This window comes from Carcharhinus amblyrhynchos, chromosome 9, assembly GCF_965287045.1.
Source record: "Carcharhinus amblyrhynchos chromosome 9, sCarAmb.v2.hapA, whole genome shotgun sequence".
Taxonomy (NCBI): domain Eukaryota; kingdom Metazoa; phylum Chordata; class Chondrichthyes; order Carcharhiniformes; family Carcharhinidae; genus Carcharhinus; species Carcharhinus amblyrhynchos.
The window spans coordinates 27,185,557-27,207,112 of NC_137332.1; the positions used below are offsets into that span (position 1 = coordinate 27,185,557).

Genomic DNA, 21,556 nt, shown 5'->3' on the forward strand with positions numbered 1-21,556 from the left:
AAGTCAAAAAAATCATATCATGGAATCATAGTTCATCAAAAGTCAGTTTGGGTCTTGCTTTGTCAACTATAACTTTAAAGACAGTCAAACTGAATAGTCATTCCCATATTTTGTATTTGCCTATAGTCATTCCCATATTTTGTATTTGCCTTGATATTGCTGTTGAGTGGCATCCCATTCTGTACCACACAATTAAGAATTCATGTAAGTCTCCACATGTGAAACACTATCAAACTCACCTTCTGTAGGTTGACTGGTGGTGAGACAGCATACATTTTGCCATCTCCAAACACATCTGCCCAATTCCTTTGGCACACTTTCATTCGGTTCTTGAAATGGTACTCATTACCTGGATTAAAAGCCTGGAAATTGAAACAAAATTATTAATATTTCATTTGAGGTATAAACTACCACTTAAAAAGGCGAGGCACAATCATTTTAAAGTGGCAAAATGTGAAATTAATACTAAACCTGAAAAAATCTGAATCCTTAATTTATTTTCTTCTTTTCAGCACCATTACCTGGTTGCAATTCTCAGGACAGGTTTTCATTTACATTCTTTTGCATCTGACTAAAGAGTGGAAGATCTGGTATAAGCTAACTAGATTTTCCTTCTACTTAGTCGATCTATTTTGTATTGCACACAGCAAATGCAACAACAGCTTTGTATTGTACTACAGTAGAAAGGACATACCATAAATCAGATTCTTAAAATTTTATGATAGCAATTAAATAACTTTTTTGTTGGCTGAAGAAGAAAGAAAATACTTTCATTATACTCTTTTCAGAAACGTAAATAAACGCAATTGATGAATAGTTCTAAGTGACAAGAATAGTTACAGCACAGAAGGCCATTTGGGTCATCGTGTCTCTGCCAGCTCTCTGCAATAGCAACTCAGCTTGTCCTGTTTCCCAACCTTGCCTGGTAGCCTTGCAAATTTTTCTTCAGGTGCCTATCAAACTTCCTTTTGAAAGCGCAATTACATCTGCCTCCACTAAGGCAGTGCAATCCAGGTTTTCATGGGTTTTTTTTGCCAATCATCTTTAATCGGTTTTCTCTTGCTCTTGGCCCTTCCGCCAGCTGGAGTAGTTCTGTCCATCTACTCTCTCTAGACCTTAAGACATTGAGCCCTACTTTAAATCTCTTTGCAATTTCTCTTTTCCAAGGAGAACAGCCCCATCTTTTCCAATCCACCCATGCATATGTAGCCCCTCACTCCCAGAACCATTCCCATTAAGATTTTCTGCAGCCTCTCTCAAAAGACTGCTGCCAGAATTGGACACAGTAATCCAGTTGAGGCTGGACGAGTTTTATAAAGGTTGGTCATGTTTTTGTACTCCATGCCTCGCCTTATAAAGCTCAGGATCCAGATGATCTTTCAACTACTTTTGCGACCTACAAATACATTTTGATGGCTGAAGTACGAGGTCATAATTTAATACATCAGGGCCAAGCGATTCAACTTTAGGTGCAATCATCAACCAGTAAACAAATTAATGTATATCTCTGGAAAAAGTGAAGGTTCCAGTTTCCACTCTAAATACATTTAGGTATTGTCCAATGCAAAATTTTCCATGAATCAGAAAAATGTTTGTACTAAAAAAATTATTTGATGTATTTCAGAGTGTAAAATGATGTTTTATTAATCAACTAAGAATGGGTTAGTCAGTGTTTCATCTGCCACTTGCATTGAATACAATTTTAAATAATGGAAAGTGACTTTTCAAAAAAATGTAAAAACATTACGCAGAACTAATTGCACTGGTGAAAAGTAGTTTCTCAGTAAATGAAACCATAGAAGCTTTTGAAGCATGTCTTCCGGTGACCAGTTTCACGTTTCTCATGTTATGGTTTTGCACAGAAGATGCAGAAGCTTGTATTGTGCTGTAATTTACACTTGAAATTTCTCATTTTGGTGAACAATACTGAATGAAACCAGAGAAACCTAGTAGAAAATCACTATGTCTATACTTATAGATGCTACAATTGTCTCCATACCATGGTGAGTACTCCCATAAGGCCAATGGGAATTGGGTCTTGTTTGATTCGCTCTGCAACCAGATCTACTAACAGCATCACCATATTGTAGATTCCCTCATGGATTTCAGTACCCCATTTATGGACAGCACTTGATGTTAGTAACTGTAAAAAAGATCAAGCAAAAATAGCTTACTTTCCCTGCAAGTTTAACTGTTAAATGCAATAAAAATTTGAGTAATGAGTAATACAATTAAGCAGTCCATTCAGTGATGAAAATAATAATTTATTGACAAGTTTAAGACTTTCATGTACTTGCTCACAATTTTCTCTAGTTTCATATCATTGAGGTAATGCTTTACCTGTAGGACACAACTATGATCACCACCAGATTAACTTTGTCCGATAAGACTAAAGGTTAGAGTATAAAGCATCATTCAATCCTACAAGTTAGAATGCAGATACAATTCTGTTTTATGTCTATTATCTGAGAGTCGAAGTTGCTTCTTTCAATTTACCTTTTTGAAAGCTTCTGGCATACATCGGTCTGTAAATCGTTTGCAATTTTCATCAGCATCAGCAAGGCCTGCATTGATCAGACAAAGAAATCAGAGAGAGGTAGAGCAGTAACAATAAAAACTTCGGGTAGCCAAAGTTAGTGAGTCTAATGGAAACAAAATGAGGATTTCTCACCTGCCCAAACGCTTTAAAATCTAATCCATGCAAAATTTCAGGAAAAGTAAAGGGCAAATTCACAGGCACTAAATATAACAATTTTCTTAATCATGTCCCATTTCTGTCACCAGTAATTAGCATGGACTTCTGCTACTCTGCAATTAGTTAAATGCCTACAACATCAGGGTGATTCCACTGCTTTTTTTTGGCAAGGCTGCTTTCAAGTCACAACTAAATGAACTGTTTGGAAACATTCTTCTATCCAAAGATATTTCACCCCAACAAAAACAACGTTCACCTCAGGAAGCAACTTAATGTATGGATGAGCAGGGCAAGTTCCTAAAGTAACTAAGAAAGAACAAGAAATATTTAGTCTTTAAAGTTATAGCCTTTAAAGTAGGAAAATGCCCAAGTTACATCTGACAACAACCAAGAGTCCCGCTACACTCACCATCCCTCATCGCCAGCCTCTGCAAATGACAAGTCTGCCACAGGTGTGTGCAGGGGAGATTCTCTCTTACATAAGTATTTGCTTTTATTCCCAAACTCAGATCAGCTTTCCATAGCATGAAGATTATCTGTACAGTATAATGGCTGACACCACAGACAGAAAATGTTTGTTTTGCCCTATTTCGTCAATTTCCATTTTCCATATTGGTCTATGCTAGCAAGCAAATTATTTATGGTTTATTAGGAAGCAGGCAAGCTGCTGTAATTTGGCTTCTTGAATCTCTGCGGTACTTACCAAGCCGGGCTAGGCACGTGGATGCTATCAGGCACTTGCCCAATGACTCTTCACGTTTGTAAGGAATTGACCAGTGATCAGTAAACACTCGACTTTCCAATTCGTAAAGATTTGTGGTGGGAAATTCAATGCTCCCCGAGCAGTTTCCATTCTCATCATTGCTTCTCTGCAAGAAAAGAGATCGGATTTAAAACAAATCAACAATTACAGATGATCACTTTCTCATTTTTCTTTCTTCCTAACATCACCATTGAAGCTAGGTGAAAATGTTTTGCTCACTATATAAATATTAAAGAGCAAATTAGTTCAATTTTAAATGATGAATAAAAGCATCAAGCTCAGGATTATTTTTGTAGTTGAATAGCTAGAAAAACATGCTATGACCCACCACATCCAAAATCAATACCAAAAAAAGGAACAATCTTCAGAAAAAAAAAGGTTAGTCTGCCACCTTACAGGGGACCACCATTCAGTTACCACCCTGGTTAACCAATTTTTCCCATTTAGTTACGAAAAATGGAGTCAAAGCTAAATGAGGCATCAGTAACACCAAACAGAACAAGATGGACATTTGCGCACACAGGTCAGAAAGAAAAACGGTGCATTATAGTGGGGTGGAATTGAATGAAGGTCAATGTGAGCCTGCCTCATGACTGTTCAAGTCAAGAATGCATGACTCTTGCTTAATGTCAACAAAACAAAGGAGACGGTCATCGACTTCAGGAAACGTAGGAGAACATGCCCCTGTCTATATCAATGGGGTACAGTGGAAATGGTCAAGAGTTTTTAGGTGTCCTGAACACCAACCACCTGTCCTGGTCCCCCCCAAGCCAACACTATAATTAGGAAAACCCACCAATGCCTCTGCTTTTTCAGAAGACTAAGGAAATTTGGCATGTCCGTAACGATTCTTACCAACTTTTACAGATGCACCACAGAATGCATTCTTTCCGGTTGTATCACAGCTTGGTATGGCTTCTGCTCTGCCCAAGACCATTAGAAGCTACAAAGGGTCGTGAATGAAGTCTAGTCCATCACGCAAACCTCCCATCCACTGACTGTCTACACTTTCCACTGCCTCAGCAAAGCAGCCAGCATAATTAAGAACCTCACACACCCTAGACATTCTCTCTTCCATTTTTTTCTGTTGGGAAAATGATACAAAAAAGTCTGAGGTCACATACCAACCAACTCAAGAACAGCTTCTACCCTGCTGCCATCAGACTTTTGACTGGATCTACATTGCATTAGTTGATCTTTCTCTATACTCTAGCTGTGACTGTAACACTACATTCAGCACTCTCTCCTTCCCTTCTCTCTGAACTGTATGCTTTGCCTGTATGACATGCAAAAACACTTCAATGTATACTAATACATATGACAATAATAAACCAAATCTAAACATTCATGATTTCATAATTGTGCAAAAAACACTAAATACATAACCCCAATGTTCCAAGATCCAATTTGAAAATTGCACTGTTGTGCATGTACATCTTAATTCCATTTTTTTAGCTCCCTGTCTTTGCTGTTTGAGAACTTGCACTAAAATTTTGAATACTTGTAAATGGATCCGATAAAAGCATACTTCTTGGATTGCTCCCAATCTCCACAGCACTTTCAATTTTCAGGAAATCATTTTAAGTGTCACCTCTGTAAATCACAACTGTATCTAATCTACACTGTAGAGACTCAAATTAACCAGATAAATTAAGCCAAGATTGCTATATCTGACCCATTAGTCTCACAACTTTCAAAATTAATTAGCAGCAGCAAGAACTAGATTAAAACTTCAAATATCAAACATCAATATTCAGTAAAGATCTGATGCAAAGGACTTGAAAATGCATATGGGAGCTGTCGTACCAATTACAGGGCACACATACAATACCAATGCTATCTAGTGTGAATGTTGGCAGATTAAACGGATTTCAGTCTTTTCTGCAAGTGCAACCTCCACGTACAAGTAAACAGCCCAACATCTGAACCAAAGGAAGAAAGTAGGCACTGCATTAAGGAACTATCCATCTCCCTTATGTGAGATACACAGGTTAAGGGCCAAAAATCCTCAAAAATCACAAAGTTTGAATCCAGGTTTCCATTTATTCGAGTAGGTCCCCAATCGCGGACACAACGGATCATATAGGCTGATGTGGGATTTATCAAATGAGGCAACATCCTTTCCAAATCTCTAGAACCACATAATACAGGAAAAATATAATCATTAATTTTAAGCACCAAGAAAAGGGGGTTGTATGGACTTAGCTGGAATGGCAACATTGAGCCAGCGTACGGGCCACCGTCCAGATCTGAACACCATCATACAAAGCATTTGTCATGCAGTTTCTTTCTTCTCCACATCATTACACTCCCTCCACAGACAATTCAGTTTTAATGTTCCTCCAATTAATTCAAATTTATTTTCCCCAGATTCTTCCCACTTAGAAAGGATAGCAGAACTAGAGGGCACAGCCTCAAAATAAGGGGAGGGGCAGTTTAGATCAGAGTTGAGGAGGAACTTCTTCACTCAAAGGGTGGTGAGTCTCTGGAATTCTCTGCCCATTGAAGTGGTGGAGGCTACCTCACTAAATATATTTAAGTCACAGGTAGATACGTTTCTGATAGACAAGGGAATTAAGGGTTATGGGGAGAAAGCGGGAAAATGGAACTGATCCACTTCAAATCAGCCATGATCTTGTTGAATGGCGTGGCAGGCTCGAGGGGCTAGATGGCCTACTCCTATTTCTTATGTTCTTATAGTTCTGAAGGCAGAAGTTAATACAGGAATCTCAAGACTGCACAATCTCAAATCGCAAGCTTATAATGCTCTGCAAAAGCATAGGCTAGAATTTTGCAGTTGCAATGACAGTAATACTCACCACCATTACAATTGTGAAATTGACAGATTCCTGATAGCCACACATGTACAGTTCATACTACTTCATATAATCCCTTCAATGCAAGCAGCAGCCATTTGGCCCATCAAGACTGCACTGACAGACAGAGCATCTTACTCAGGCTCAAACCCCGCCCTATCCCTGTAACCCCACACATTTACCCAGCCAATCCCCCTAACCTGCATATCTTGGGACAGTAAGGGGCAACTTAGCCAATCCATCTAACCTGCACATCTTTGGGCCATGGGAAGAAACCAGAGAATATCCACGCAGATGCGGGGAGAACAATCAGACTCCGCACAGTCACCTGAGGTCAGAATTGAACTTGGCGCAGAAAGGCAGCACAGCCTGGCACAGAAAGGCAGCAGTGCTAATCACTGTATCACCGGTTAAACAAAACATCTTGACGTCATTGTCAGTGATAGTTGATTTCTTCATGGGTGTGAAGTTTCTGCAGATGGAAGTTGACAGAAATCACAAAGTGTCTTTTACACCACTAGTAGCACTGAAAATAAAACTGAAAATTGACGTCTTCTTGACAGAGCAGCATGAAGAAACTATCATTGGCAATAACCTCAAAATGTTTTGCTCAACCGGTGGCACAGCAGTTAGCACTGCCGCCTCACTGCACCAGGGATCCGAGTTCGATTCTGACCTTGGCTGACTGACTGTGGAGTCTGCACGGATTTCTTTTGGGTGTTCTGGTTTCCTCCCACAGTCCAAAGATGTACAGGGTCTTTAATGGTGCATTTAGTTCATAATCATTGCCAAATGAATCTCTTTGGCCTTGAAAAAGTAATTTTATATTTGTGAAATGTCAAATTTCTTCTTTATGATATAAATTCCATAGTTCACCATTTTAAGTTCTGGTGTGTTCCCAATCCTTATCTTGCTCTGTGAAATGTATAATTCCATCACTGCTGACCATAAAACCTCATTGCAGCTGCTTTGTACATTAGGATGAATTTTTTCAACACTTCAAAACAACATGAAGCATTCCTCAACAGAAATAGGATAGAGAAGTCATTGCCCTCAATATGCAGAGGACTCCATTTTAAAAATTATGATTTTAGTTGATGCAAAATCTGGAGTGCCACAAACCAAGCTTCCTGACGGCTTGTTAGCGTTTCTCAATTCTGTGCTTTCACCACAGAGCCATGAAAAAAAAATTCTTCATGTCAGCAGTGAAGAAAATATATCCAAAATTTGTATTAAATATAAACCAAGCACAACTTGAAATAAGTCACCTTGCTCATGCACCATCTTGGAAGATCTTCCAAGTGGAGAAAGGCACCAGCATTGACTTGATGGGCTGAATGGTCAGCTCAGATCATAACATTCTCCTGATTATACATTAAAAGAAATCAAGTCAATATATTGGCCCAATATTTCCTAAAAACTTGTCCAATTCTGGACAATGTTTTAAGAAAGGTGCCAAGGCCTTGAGGAAGAGGAGAAAGCAGAGATTGATTCGAAGGTTGCCAGGGACATAAGACCTCAGTTGCATACCAGACTTGAGGAGCCGCAGTCGGTCTCCTTACAGCAAAGGTCAAAAAACTGAAAAGTCATGCAAAATCGTGAAGGAATTTGATAGAATGAGTGAAGAGAAAACTGTTCCTAGTAGTAGTGGATCAGTAACCAGAGGGCACAGATTTAATGCACTTGGCAAAAGGTCCAAAAACAAGACACAGACAAATTGTGTCAAGTTGCAGTGGTCTGGAATGCACTGCCTGAAAGGCTGGAATCAGAATATTAATCCGAGTCATGCAGTGCTTGACCATGCTTACGGGATTCTTTGAAAGCAGACATAAATGCGGTTTATAGAAATTCAGAAATTATTTAATACAGTATCACATCAAGACTTGTATCAAAGATAAGACTTCTGGCACTAGAAATTAAAAATGTATGCACACGGCCCGGAAGATGGTTGAGTGGACGCAAGCGAATGGCAGGCAGTAAGTGGTGGTTTTGGATTGGAAAGGTTGAGTATTTCACAAGTGTATGTCTTGCTTTTCTTTAATATCTACATAAATTATTTGGATTTAGGAATTGTTAGGGGATATAACAAATTGTAATGAGGATTGAAAAAAAAACTTCAGAAGATAGTTAAGCAGGAGGTTAGGTGGACGATATACTTTTATGTAAATAAAAGTGCAATAAATATGAACATACGTACATACGAATTAGGAGCAGGAGTAGGCACTGGGCCCCTCAAGCCTGCTCTGGATTTCAGTAAGATCATTACTGATCGTATTTTGATAAAGGAAAATACACCTTAAATGGTAAGATTTTAAATTGGGTGGAGAAACAAGAGGGACTCTGACATACAACCAAAGAGAATAAAAAGTTGCAACACAAATAAATCAGGTCAGAGAAAAAGATAAACCAACTCCTTGGTTTCCAGAGGGAGACTAGAGTGGGGAATACTTTGCCACAAAATTCTTTTGAAGTTATTTAAACAAGTTTCTTCAACATAAGAATACCCATGAAGCAGGTGAAAGAACAAGATCAGAAAATGCTATAAAGTCTCATGTCTGGCAGCATCTGTAATTTTGTTCAGAATTTTGTTCAAAAAGATCCGGATGACCATTTGACAAAGGGTCATCAGGACTCAAAACGTCAGCTCTTTTCTCTCCTTACAGATGTTGCCAGACCTGCTGAGATTTTTCAGGATTTTTTTTTCTTGGCCTCAGATTTCAGCATCTTCAGTAATTTGTTTTTTTATAAAGAACAAGATCAGATTGGTGGCTCAAGTGATTTTGATTCACATGTATTAGTATAGAATGATTTGCATTGTTTCTTCCGTGCTATACAGATAAAGCATACTATTCATAGAGAAGGAAACAAGAGAGTGCAGAAGGTAATATTACAGTCGTACAGGATACAGAGAAAGATCAACTTAGTGAAAGAGAATAAAGGTTTAGAAGCAAAGAACGAGAGTAAAAGATTGAATTAGAAGGTATGCTGGGCACAACTTGAAATAAGTCACCTTGCTCATGCACCATCTTGGAAGATCTTCCAAGTGGAGAAAGGCACCAGCATTGACTTGATGGGCTGAATGGTCAGCTTAGATCATAACATTCTCCTGATTATACATTAAAAGAAATCAAGTCAATATATTGGCCCAATATTTCCTAAAAACTTGGTGCAAAACAGGTACATATGGCCCAACGTTAATTTTCAAAGCAAAAGGTTGAAGAATTTGGGAGCAAATAACTTATGCCCTTCTTCCTCGAGCCTTTATAACAATTCTGCAAGATCGACATTAAAACTCTTTGCTACTTATTAACATCACTGCCTCCTTTCCCTCCCCATGCCAACATTTCCTGAATTCACATCACTTTTGAACAGAATGCAAATTTATATCTAAAACTTGAGGGAAAACAGAGACCAGTCAGAATTCTGATGCATTATTCAGATTTTTTAATATCATTTTTTAAAAATTTGTCCTAATAATGTATTTTTTCTATTTTTGAATGCATCTTTACTGAATTGGAATGATTTGGATTAAAAATTAAAAAAAACTTACACAATTACAATTAGTATTCATGTTGGGCCTGGTACTACACGTGATTGCCACTTGTTTGACTTCAGCTTTTAACTTTCCTCTGTATACTAATGAGATTCTTAGAAAATTTCACAGCATAACTCACTGACTGGCATAAATGGCACAACAACTCTCACACAACACAGATGAAAGTGAGCAGATTAACATTTTCTGGCATGGAATGCTGCTTGAAGCCTGCTAAAAAAAAGAATGAAACTTATGGTGGTTGCATGTGCATTGTGCCATTTCCAGAAACTCAAGGCTTTAGTATTTAAATTACACATTTATAAAACGAAATTGTAGTCAACATTTACCATTTCAAACAGGCTTCAATTCGGAAAGCAAATAGCATCCTGCACGTAAATCACAATTAACTGTATTGATTGCATTTTTAAGGAAGATTTCTGTTGAGCACTTTCCTCTAATGGTAGAATAATGTTCCAGCTAGAAGATCAAACAGATTGTAGTCAATTAGGAACATTTGCAGCTATTTTTCAGCCGTTGATACAGCATCCATCGCATCAGGAGCGTTCCAGTCTATAGAATGCTTGATTCAGCCGCAGAAGACTGTGGGGTTTAAATTCCATCCCATCACACACAATCCAAACTGAGACTCCAGTGCAGTATTGAGGGAATACAGCACTGTGGGAGGTGCTGTCTTCCGGATGATATTAAATCAATGCAAGTGAATCGATGGCACTATTTTGAAGAACAGGACAACTCCCTGTGATATCCTAGTCAATATTTATCCTCAGCCAACATCTAAAAACACATTTTCTGGTCATTATTTCAATCCTCTTCGTGGGAGCTTGCTTTGTACAAATTAAGTAATCTCACAACACCAGGTTAAAGTCCAATAGGTTTATTTGATAGCACAAGCCTTCGGAGTGCAACCCTTTCGTCAGGTGAGTGAAGAGTTCAGTTCACAAACAGGGCATATATAGACACAAGCTCAATTACAAGATAATGGTTGGAATGCGAGTCTTAACAGATAATCACGTACTCTCCATACGCAGACAATATGAGTGGAAAGAGGTGTGGTTGTCTCCAGCCAGGACAGTTAGTGAGATTTTGCAAACCCAGGCAAGTCATGGGGGTTACAGACAGACTGACATGAACCCAAGATCCCGGTTGTTGCCGTCGTTGTGTGCAGAACTTGGCTATCAGTTTCTGCTCAGCGATTCTGTGCCGTCAGAACGCTTACCCGAAGATCGGAGACTAAATACCCCTGACTGACTGCTGAAGCGTTCATTGATGTTATTGTCAGTGATGACAAGCCCACAGACAACCTCACGATACTTCACTTTTCCAGCTTCCACCCTAACACATCGAAGAAGCCGTCCCTTACGGACAAGCCCTCCATATACACAGGATCTGCTCAGATGAGAAGAATCACAACAGACACCTACAGATGGTGAAATACACTCTTGTAAGAATAGGATATGGCGCTCAATTAATCAATCAACAGTTCCAACGTACCATAGTGAAAAACCGCTTAGACCTCCTCAGAAGACAAACATGGGTCACAGTGGACAGAACTTTCCCAGAGCAGAGAAGTTATGACATCGTCTCTGAAGCCTTCAACACGTTATCGATGAAGACGGACATCTCACCAAGGTCAACACTACTACCTTCACTACTTGCCTTCAAACAACTGCACAACCTCAATCAGACCAGTATACGCAGCAAACTACCCAGCCTTCAGGAAAACAGTAATCACGACACCACACAACCCTGCACAGCAACCTCTGCAAGACGTGGTGGATCATCAACATGGATGCCATCCACCAGGTACACGGTACATACTCTTGCAACTTGGCCAACTTGGTCTACCTGACACCCTACAGGAAAAATGTCCCGAGGCATGGTACATTGGGGAGACCATGCAGACGCTACAACAACGGATGAATGAACACAGCTCGACAATCACCAGGCAGGAGTGTTCCCTTCCTGTCGGGGGGCACTTCAGCAGTCAAGAACATTCAGCCTCTGATTTTCAGGTAAGCTTTCTCCAACAAGGTGACCTTCATGACACACGACAACGCAGAATCGTTGAGCAGACACTAAAAACCAAACTAATAACCAAGTTCCGCACGTGAGGACAATCTCAACCAGGACCTTGGGTTCACGCCAGACTACCTGTAACCCTCATGACTTGCCTGGGTTTGCAAAATCTCACTGTCGTGGCTGGAGACAATTCAACATCTTTAACCTGTGCTTAACCCTCTCTCCACTCACATTGTCTGCACCTGAAAAGACATGATTACCTGTTAAGACTCGCATTCCAACCATTATCTTGCAATTCAGTTTGTGTCTATATATGCCCCGTTTGTGAACTGAACTCTTCACTCATCTGATGAAACAGCGACACTCCGAGGACTCGTGCTACCAAAGCACGTTGGACTTTAACTTGGTGTTGAGGCTATTTATTGTGCCTGTCCCAGTCCAACACCGGCAACTCCATATCATTTGTACAAATTAGTGGCCTTACTTCCTACATTACAACAGTGACTGGAGCCAATGAAGCACTTGAAGTGTAGTTATTTAAGATATCAGAGGTTGTGAAAGGCACTATATAAATGCAAGATTTTCTCTCTCCAGAGATGCTGCCTGCAACATCTGCAGGTATTTTATTTTTGACTCAGTAATTAGTAAAAAAGATTAAAAAAAAGCTCATTATTGGTTGCCATAATACTGCCACTCCTGTATTGGTGCAAGAAGCTTCAGGTGTATACTGATTCACACGTTGGAACAACTTAGTGTAAAAAAATTAAAGCAACTTTAATGTCCCAATTCCACTTCAGAATGCTTACAAAGGTCGTCTCAAACTGCTTGGACTTGATACAGTGAGTAGTTATATACAGGGAGCCTTTTTTCATTCTCATACTCAGTCCTCATCAATCCAGTGACTTTATGTACTAACCATGTTGTTCCATATACATGCTGATGACAGCCAGCTTCTCCTTTCCACCTCATCCCCCAATCTGATTACTACCTCCAAGCTGTCAGGGTATGCCTTACATCACCTTGAATCAAAATCTTCTCCAACTAAGGATTCAAAGAAAACTCAAACACTGCCCCCTTTTACAAATGTCATACTAATACTACGTTCAAATTGAACAAACTGCACAATGTTTGCATCATAGTTTCATTCAAACTCTCTCGCGCAATCTTGGACAACAATTCCTCAGCCTGTCACTGTAACACATCCACACTATCATCTCTAAGCTTTGATTGCCCAATATCTTCTTGCCTCCATAAACTCTTGAGCAATACTTAGCTGTATGCAGACTACCTCAAACTAAGTCTCAATGGTCCATTATTTCTATTTTACTGTTCTACATTACTGCATTGAATGCATTAAATTTAATGCATGATTTTTAAGTACCTCCGCAGACTCATTACAGCAACATCTTGAAACCTCCTCTTGTACCCTTTCTCTTCCGACTGTTAGTGAAGTCTGTATTATGAGTTGATGGCTAATTGCTCATGGCCTGAACAGGTAATTTCAGTAATAGAATAAACCTCCGTAACGATGGTGGAATTAAGAAAAAAAGGGAAAAAAAATGGAGTGACAATTTTGTTTTTTTAAACAGGGTTTCTAATACTGAACAAATGAGATCATGGAGGAAAAGAACCACGCATAAATTTAATGTATTGGGTGCAGTTTTGTTACCATGATGCAAAACTGAAAGAACCACCATGATGCTAATCAACAAATTTCATAATCTAATTACAAATAGAACACTTATTCCCAGATTTTATCCATGTCCCACGACTCAACTGTTTTGCATTTCATTAAGAATTTGTCTTCAAATGTCATTCGTCAGCACATGAATGGGGGGGGTGGTGGGGGGGTTATTCTAGCACTTAAGAATTATAAATACACAAATATTCTATAATATCGGAATTTAATTAAATTCAACTAAAAACCCATTATTTTATTTCGGTGCAGGAATTTTAAGAAGTTCTTAAAGGACTAAAGCAGCTACAACTGAATCTCATGCCTAAATAAAACATTACAGTTCTCAGGCACTATTTTTCTGTGGTTTAGGAATCTTCAGGAACCAATTAGTATGAATGAAGGACAATTTGTGAGCATCGCAAGCTGTACAATAGTTCATTCCTTGTAAAAAAAAAAGTAGCATTACAGGATGTAAACAGTAGAAATTAACTCCATAGATTAAGAACAATAGCAAAATAATTTGTATTGTGATGCTACGGTCAAGAGCTGAATCTACATATCAAGTGCATACTCCAACAATCATCAACTTCAACAAGTGATTACTTAGAATCTTTTTATAAGATAATGAAAAGTTCACAAGGCCAAAATGATGACAGCAGAATGCATAATCAAATCATCGCATCAAGGCTTGGAAAGTGTACAGTTTACAAAAAACATGGCGTAGCTTGGTATATGCTTCACCCAATAAAGGACTGATGGTGGACAAGTCCTCAGGACCGGATGGAATGCATCCCAGGGTCCTGAAGGAAATGGCAGAGGTGATAGTGGATGCCTTAGTGGTTATTTACCAAAATTCGCTGGATTCCGGGGAAGTGCCGGAAGATTGGAAAACGGCTAATGTTACGCCGCTGTTTAAAAAAGGTAGCAGACAAAAGGCAGGGAATTATAGGCCGGTTAGTTTAACATCTGTAGTTGGAAAAATGCGTGAATCCGTCATCAAAGAAGAAATAGCGAGGTACCTGGAAAGGAATGGTTTGATAGAGCAGACGCAGCACAGATTCATTAAGGGGAAGTCGTGTTTGACGAATTTATTGGATTTCTATGAGGATGTGACTAGTGCAGTAGATAGAGGGGAACAGGTGGATGTGGTGTTTCTCAATTTTCAAAAGGTGTTTGATAAGGTGCCTCACAAAAGAGTGCTTCAGAAGGTTAGGGTGCATGAAGTTGGGGGAAAGGTGTTAGTGCGGATAGGGGATTGGCTGTCTAATAGGAGGCAGAGAGTTGGTATCAATAGGTGCTATTCTGATTGGCGGTTGGTGACTAGTGGAGTGCCGCAGGGATCAGTGCTGGAGCCTCAGCTATTTACCATTTACATAGATGATCTGGAGGAGGGGGCTGAGTGTAGGGTGACGAAATTTGCTGATGACACAAAGATAAGTGGAAAAGCAAATTGTGCGGAGGGTGTGGAAAGTCTGCAGAGGGATCTGGATAGGCTGAGCGAGTGGGCGAGGACCTGGCACATGGAGTACAATGTTAGCAAGTGTGAGGTTATCCACTTTGGCAGAAATAATAGTAGGAGGGATTACTATTTAAAGGGCGAAAAGCTGCAGCATGTTACGGTGCAGAGGGATCTGGGGATCCTTGTGCATGAGTTGCAAAAACCCAGTCTGCAGGTGCAGCAGGTGATCAAGAAGGCATATGGAATGCTGGCCTTTATAGCGAGGAGGATAGAATATAAAAGCAGGGAGGTCTTGCTGCAACTGTACAGGGCACTGGTAAGGTGGCAGCTGGAGTACTGTGTGCAGTTTTGGTCGCCTCACTTGCGCAAGGATATTTTGGCCTTGGAGGGAGTGCAGAGGAGGTTCACTAGGCTGATACCGGAGATGAGGGGGTTGGACTACGAAGAGAGACTAAATAGACTGGGTCGGTACTTGGAGTTTAGAAGGATGAGGGGGGATCTTATTGAGACGTATAAGATAATGACAGGGATGGATAGGGTAGAGGTAGAGAGATTCTTCCCGCTTACAAAGGACAGCAGGACTAGAGGGCACAGCCTCAAGATAAGGGGGGGCAGTTTAGAACGGAGTTGAGGAGGAACTTCTTCACTCAAAGGGTGGTGAATCTCTGGAATTCTCTGCCCATTGAAGTGGTGGAGGCTACCTTGTTAAATATATTTAAGTCATGGGTAGATAGGTTTTGACAGACAAGGGAATTAAGGATCATGGGGAGAAAGCAGGAAAGTGGAACTGATCTACTTCAGATCAGCCATGGTCTTATTGAATGGCGGGGCAGGCTCGAAGGGCTAGATGGCCTACTCCTGCTCCTACTTCTTGTGTTCTTAAAGAAATTCAGATAGATTTTAGAAATGTTGGATTAACAGAAGTGGCCTAAACATCAAATTATGCTTGCATTCATCTACCTTACCCACTACTCTAAGAAAGGATCTATCATTAAAGCTTAAATGGACTAGTTTTGGTTTAGTTCCATTCACAATTCACAGAATGAAGCAGTCCATGCTTCCATGGAAGAAGTGGACAACATTGAAGCCTGGGTTCATAAGTGGTGAATAACATTCCCCACAAGTACCAGGCAATGGCAATCGCCAATAAGAGAGAACCTAACTACTAGCTCAATTTTGTAAAACATTGCGTTCGTAAAGTGCTTCATAGTCAACATCCATTGAGCAAAAGCTCAACTGGACCAGCCATATCTATGCTGTGACTACCACAGAAGGTTGAAAGTTAGGTTCTCTAAGGAAATAGTGAGAGCACATGGTTTTGATTCAAACGCAAATCTGGTAGACTTTTTTAAAAATCATTTGGGACATAATTTCAGTAAGGTGACACATTATAAATATCATGCCTGGTCAGAACAAGATGACTTTTGGACCATTTTTCTATACTTTCTACCACTGAGTTTCTTCAACTTAGCCTATGTCAGTTTATAGACTAATTATTACATCACGTAACTACCTGATAATATAAGAAAAATGAGATGGGCTTTGTTCTTCTAATTCATCCAACCATTCCCACATTTCTACTCTGGCTTACCTGTTAACTTCTCAGTGCCTATCATCCAAAAGGCACAATTCAGCTGTGTCATGGTTCACCCTCTTCTTGCCTGGATGGGTGCAGCAATCAAGTCAACATCATCTGCGACAAAGCAATGTATTTAACTGGCACTTCTACCACTAACTAAAACATTCACGCCCTCCACCACTGGCTCAATATAGCTCTGTACGATCTACAGAATGCACCGCAACAAACATCCATTGACTGCCTACACTTCCCGCTGCCTCGGAAAAGCAGCCAGCATAATCAAGAATCTCATACACCCCAGACATACTCTCTTCCACCTTCTTCCATTGGGAAAAAGATACAAAAGTCTGAAGGTTACGTACCAACCAACTCAAGAATAGCTTCTTCCTTGCTGCCAGACTTTCGAATGGACCTACCTCATGCTAAGTTGATCTTTCTCTACACCCTGGCTATGACTGTAACACTATACTTTGCACCCTCTCCTTTCTTTCTCTATGTACGGTATGTTTTGTTTGTGTAGCACTCAAGAAACAATACTTTTCACTGGATATTAATACATGTGGCAATAATAAATCAAATCAAAAAACTCACTTAAGACTTCTGCTGCACTTTCCAAACCCAAAACCTGCTCCATCGAAAAGAAACTCAGTTTGTGCACTGAAAAATGATAATCCACAAAGATACCTTCCAAACTGACTTGGACATTTCTCGCTTTTCCTTTACCGTCATTAGGTCAAAATCTTGGGACTTCCTACATAATAGCACAGTGGGACCACCTTCACCACACAGACTGCAATAATTCAATAAAATAGCCAACCACCTTTGCATGGCATCAAGGAACTGACAACAAATCCTAGCCTTGCAAGCAGCACACATCTTGAGAATGAACTAAAACTTAATGTCCTCAGAATTGACCAGAAAGGTAAAGGTCAACTTTCTTTTCAGCATTTCTATCATAATACACAAAGAAACGCCTCTGTTCACCAACCACTGATGCAAATTGGGCAGGTCGACTGCAAAAGGAGGGGGAGGAAAGGAACAGGAAAGTTGTATCCCACTATCTCTTGTACTGTATGCCAACAAAATATCTCATCTATAATGAAGATGGTATACTAGGCAAACATTTTGAATTGCTGCTGTCAACACAGATTTCACACATCCTTGTTAAGAGAAGTTGCTAATTAGAAATTTCATACCCATCTACCAAATCCTTGTGTGTTAAGCCAATTCAAGAGGTAGAACACATGCTTTTTATTTACACTGTGGCTGTTTACTGGAAGGATAAAAATAGATGGTTACTATATATGTTGCCACTAACCTTTTGGCGTATTAATGTCATCACGATGGCAGCAAGTGCTTAGAATGCCAACAACTGGCCAATTGCCAGATGAGGTCCATTCCAATCTTACACTTTCAATCCTACAATCTGAGCACAATATTAAATTTTTTGCTGAAGTTTATGTACATAAAACAAGTTATGTAATTTGCAGGAATTTACACTACATAATTCAAAAACGTTGGAAAACCGTGATAGATGTATACAGTGACCAAGCTGTGTGATAGCGAGTAGGTCTGAAGCTGCAAGATCATAAATGAAGCCCTATGATAGTAATTGCAGTTCATTGTAGTGTTAATGTAAGCCTACTTGTGACACTAATAAATAAACTATTCCAGTTTGCAGAAGAATGACTTTTTTTTTTAAATGAAGTGTTTGCTTGAATTGCTCTGTTCCAAAGAAAAGGATCTCAGTTAGTTGGTCTGACTAGACCATGAGCAATAAATAGACTCAATTTTAAATTGAAGGGTTACTGGCAAACAATTATACCTGAATTAAATATTTCATTATTGCAAGTGAAATTACCTCCTTTTACAATGCAATAGCTGCTGAAATAAGGCCAAACTGATTTTAATATTCAAAGGGCACAATAACTTATCTATTGTTAAGTAAATGCCAATACTATTTCGTGGAATGTAAAATCTCTTACCATTTATCCAGAGTCACTTAGCCCTTAGCTAAGGAAGAACAGATACAAATCGGCCACACTGGATAAAACAGTATTAAGTTAGACATGTATTATCAAACAGTAATGACAGAAAAGTGTTCATCTCTAGGTGTGTCCCAAGTTTGTTTTTGGTAACTCGTGAATTTGTTTTACAGAAACAAATGACTTGAACTTGGCATCAGAAGTATAAAATTATAAGATAATATTTACCTTAGGATAGACAATATTAACAAATGATTTGACAAAATACAGTATGATATTAATAAATATGCAGAATGGACATGTAAATGGCAAATTAATTTCAAAATATAAAAGTATGGAATGTCACATTTTGGGAGGTAGAATGAAGAGACCACATACTGTTTGGATAATAAGCATCTTTGTTTGTTTATTATTAGTGTCACAAATAGGCTTACAGTAACACTGCAATGAAGTTACTGTGAAAATCCCCTAGCCACCACACTCTGGCGCTTGTTCGGGTTACACTGAGGGAGAATTTAGCATGATCAATGCCCCAAACCAGCACATCTTTCGGACTGTGGGGGGAAACTAGGACACCCAGAGGAAACCCACACAGGCACAGGAAGAACAAGCAGGCTCTGCAGACAGGGACCCAAGCCAGGAATCAAACCCAGGTCCCTGGTGCTGTGAGGCAGCAGTGCTAATCACTGTGCCACCGCAAAAGTATCTAGAAGTACAGATAAACGAATTGCAAGTAGCAATGCAGATTAACAAGACCTTTAAAAAAGTAAACAAAGCATTGGGGTTCATTTCTAGACAGACAGAACAGAAAAGGGAAAGTTATTTTATCTCTTCTGTGAATCTATCATTAGCATGTTATTGGAATACCATGTACATTACTGGTCTCTCCATATTCAAAAAAGAACACACTGACATTAGAGAATGTGGGGAACAGTTTCACATGGATGATATCAGAACTGAGAGGATATAATCAGGAAAGAATGAACAAGCTCAGACTCTATTCTCTACAAAGAGGAAGATTAAGAGATGATCAATAAACCTTTCAAATCACAGAAGGGTTTTGAGATCTTTGACTTTTCAAAAGAAATTCAAACTCCCAGTTTTTAAACTGGAAGAATCATGCTAGATTTAATGTTTTTTAAAAAAAACTGTACAAGAATTAAACAAAGCAAGTACAAACAAAGATTTTTTAAACCCAGGACACTCCCCATTCCATTTACATTTCCACTCAAGAGTTCCACTATATGTTACAGGACCTGAGGGTTTCTTTACTACTCCTGGGACCCAACCAAGCTATGCCATAGTTCTCAGTAATTCACGCTGATTCTCCTCTGTGCTCTAGCTATTCCAGGGACAAGCATTCTTGAGATTCTTCGACTAAAATTGAGCCAGATAACACTCTTCTCAAATCATGTGGATGCCCCAGTAAGCATAGGCTTCACTCTCTTCTTGCTTCATGGTTTACAGCTCCGTATAGCTTTATCACTCTGCCTTTTTCCAAGCTGTTCCAGGTTCAGATATCAACTGCCTGTTTCAAAGCTACTCCCAAGCTGACAAACACAATTAAACCCAAACAAAGTTCTGCTTCCCTGCCATCTATCTCCACAGCAACATGGTACACCTGGAGTGTCTCAGGTAGAGATTTCAACTATTGAGCTTTTTCTTTCAGTGGGAAAGTATTTAGATATTTTTAAGACTTTCCTTTATCCACCTGTTGCTTCCAAACCCTTCTTTGAGCTGTGAAAACTAAATTTATAGCTTTAATGTGGATAATTGCAATCCTATCAAACTTACTAGTTCCATTCCACAACTATGTGCTAGAGCGGGTCTAAAGAATTATAGTCTTACCTCATGTTTATTAATCTAGGATAAGCAAGATTGTTGGATAGAATTTATTTCGCTATTTGTTTGAGGCCAAGTGACTCTTGCAATCCAACTGTCTTCAGTGACAACATTTTTTCAGCCTTATTGCTGATTATTGAATTTTAATTACTTTAGGGGTGTTGATCAACCTTTCAAATTCAATTTTGCCTCCATTTATCCCGCATTTAACACTTCAATTCCACTTAGAAGTCGTATTTCCAAAATGTTTGAATCATAAAATTAAATGATCATAAAATTAAATAATCATTAAATTAAATTAAAGACCAGTTAGATCAAATGCCCTGTTTCTGCACTGTAGGCTCTATGTAATTACATAGAAATAACCACACTCCATTAACCCATACATACATCATGTTTGCAAGATCACAGGATCACGAGCTGAAATGACCATGCAAGGAAATGTATTTATAAACAGCAAGGACAGGATTGGGTCAAGCTGAAAACAGTTCCTGCAAGCAACGGCATCATATCTCATCATGGACTGCAGGATTTATAGTCCACAGCCAAGCATTTGTTAAAGTACAAATACTCATTTGAAATTTTAAATAATGTCTCCTTTAACAGCACAAATGCTGCATTTTCAAGGAAAGTGCTAGTTTCCTAGCATTATTAGAATTCATCTACTCTCACTCAACAGATATTAACCCATTCCAATGCTACAATGTTCACTTACAAATGGCTTCAGGAAAAACTGGTTCCAAATTCCAATCGGGTGGGTTCTGAGAGGTTAAATCGCACAATGGGTTCTCAGCCCACAATAGTCAAGCACAGTCAAATCCAAAGGTCACAGGCAAATGTGAGTTTCCCACGCTGCCACATTTGCAAATCAAAGAGCAAGTCAAAAGAATTTTAGTCTCATCCCATATTTATCGATCCGGTTTAAGCAAGATTATCAGATTAAATTTTCACTACTTGTTTTGAGCCCAAGTGGCTCTTGCAATTCAACATGGTATAGACTGGCTGTCTGCAGTGACAATGTGGAGATGCCAGCATTGGACTGGGGTAAAAACAGAAAGAAGTCTCACAACACCAGATTAAAGTCCAACAGGTTTATTTGTAGCAAATGCCACAAGCTTTCTGAACATGTTGTCCCTTCAAGAGGTGGGTGGGAGCTCTGATCAC

At 39.3% G+C, this 21,556-nt stretch overlaps 1 protein-coding gene across 3 annotated transcripts in view; it reads right to left on the reverse strand.

Moving 5' to 3' along the window:
- Window positions 1–21,556, reverse strand: part of usp24 (ubiquitin specific peptidase 24) — a 169,995-nt gene that overhangs the window by 134,167 nt on the left and 14,272 nt on the right. For all 3 annotated transcript variants that reach the window (XM_080195353.1, XM_080195352.1, XM_080195355.1), the window contains exons 2-5: window positions 3,399–3,564; window positions 2,497–2,564; window positions 2,000–2,143; window positions 240–362 (exon numbers count right to left, since the gene is read on the reverse strand). In XM_080195353.1, the coding sequence (XP_080051479.1) occupies window positions 240–362; window positions 2,000–2,143; window positions 2,497–2,564; window positions 3,399–3,564 (501 nt within the window). The remainder of the gene's footprint in view (window positions 1–239; window positions 363–1,999; window positions 2,144–2,496; window positions 2,565–3,398; window positions 3,565–21,556) is intronic.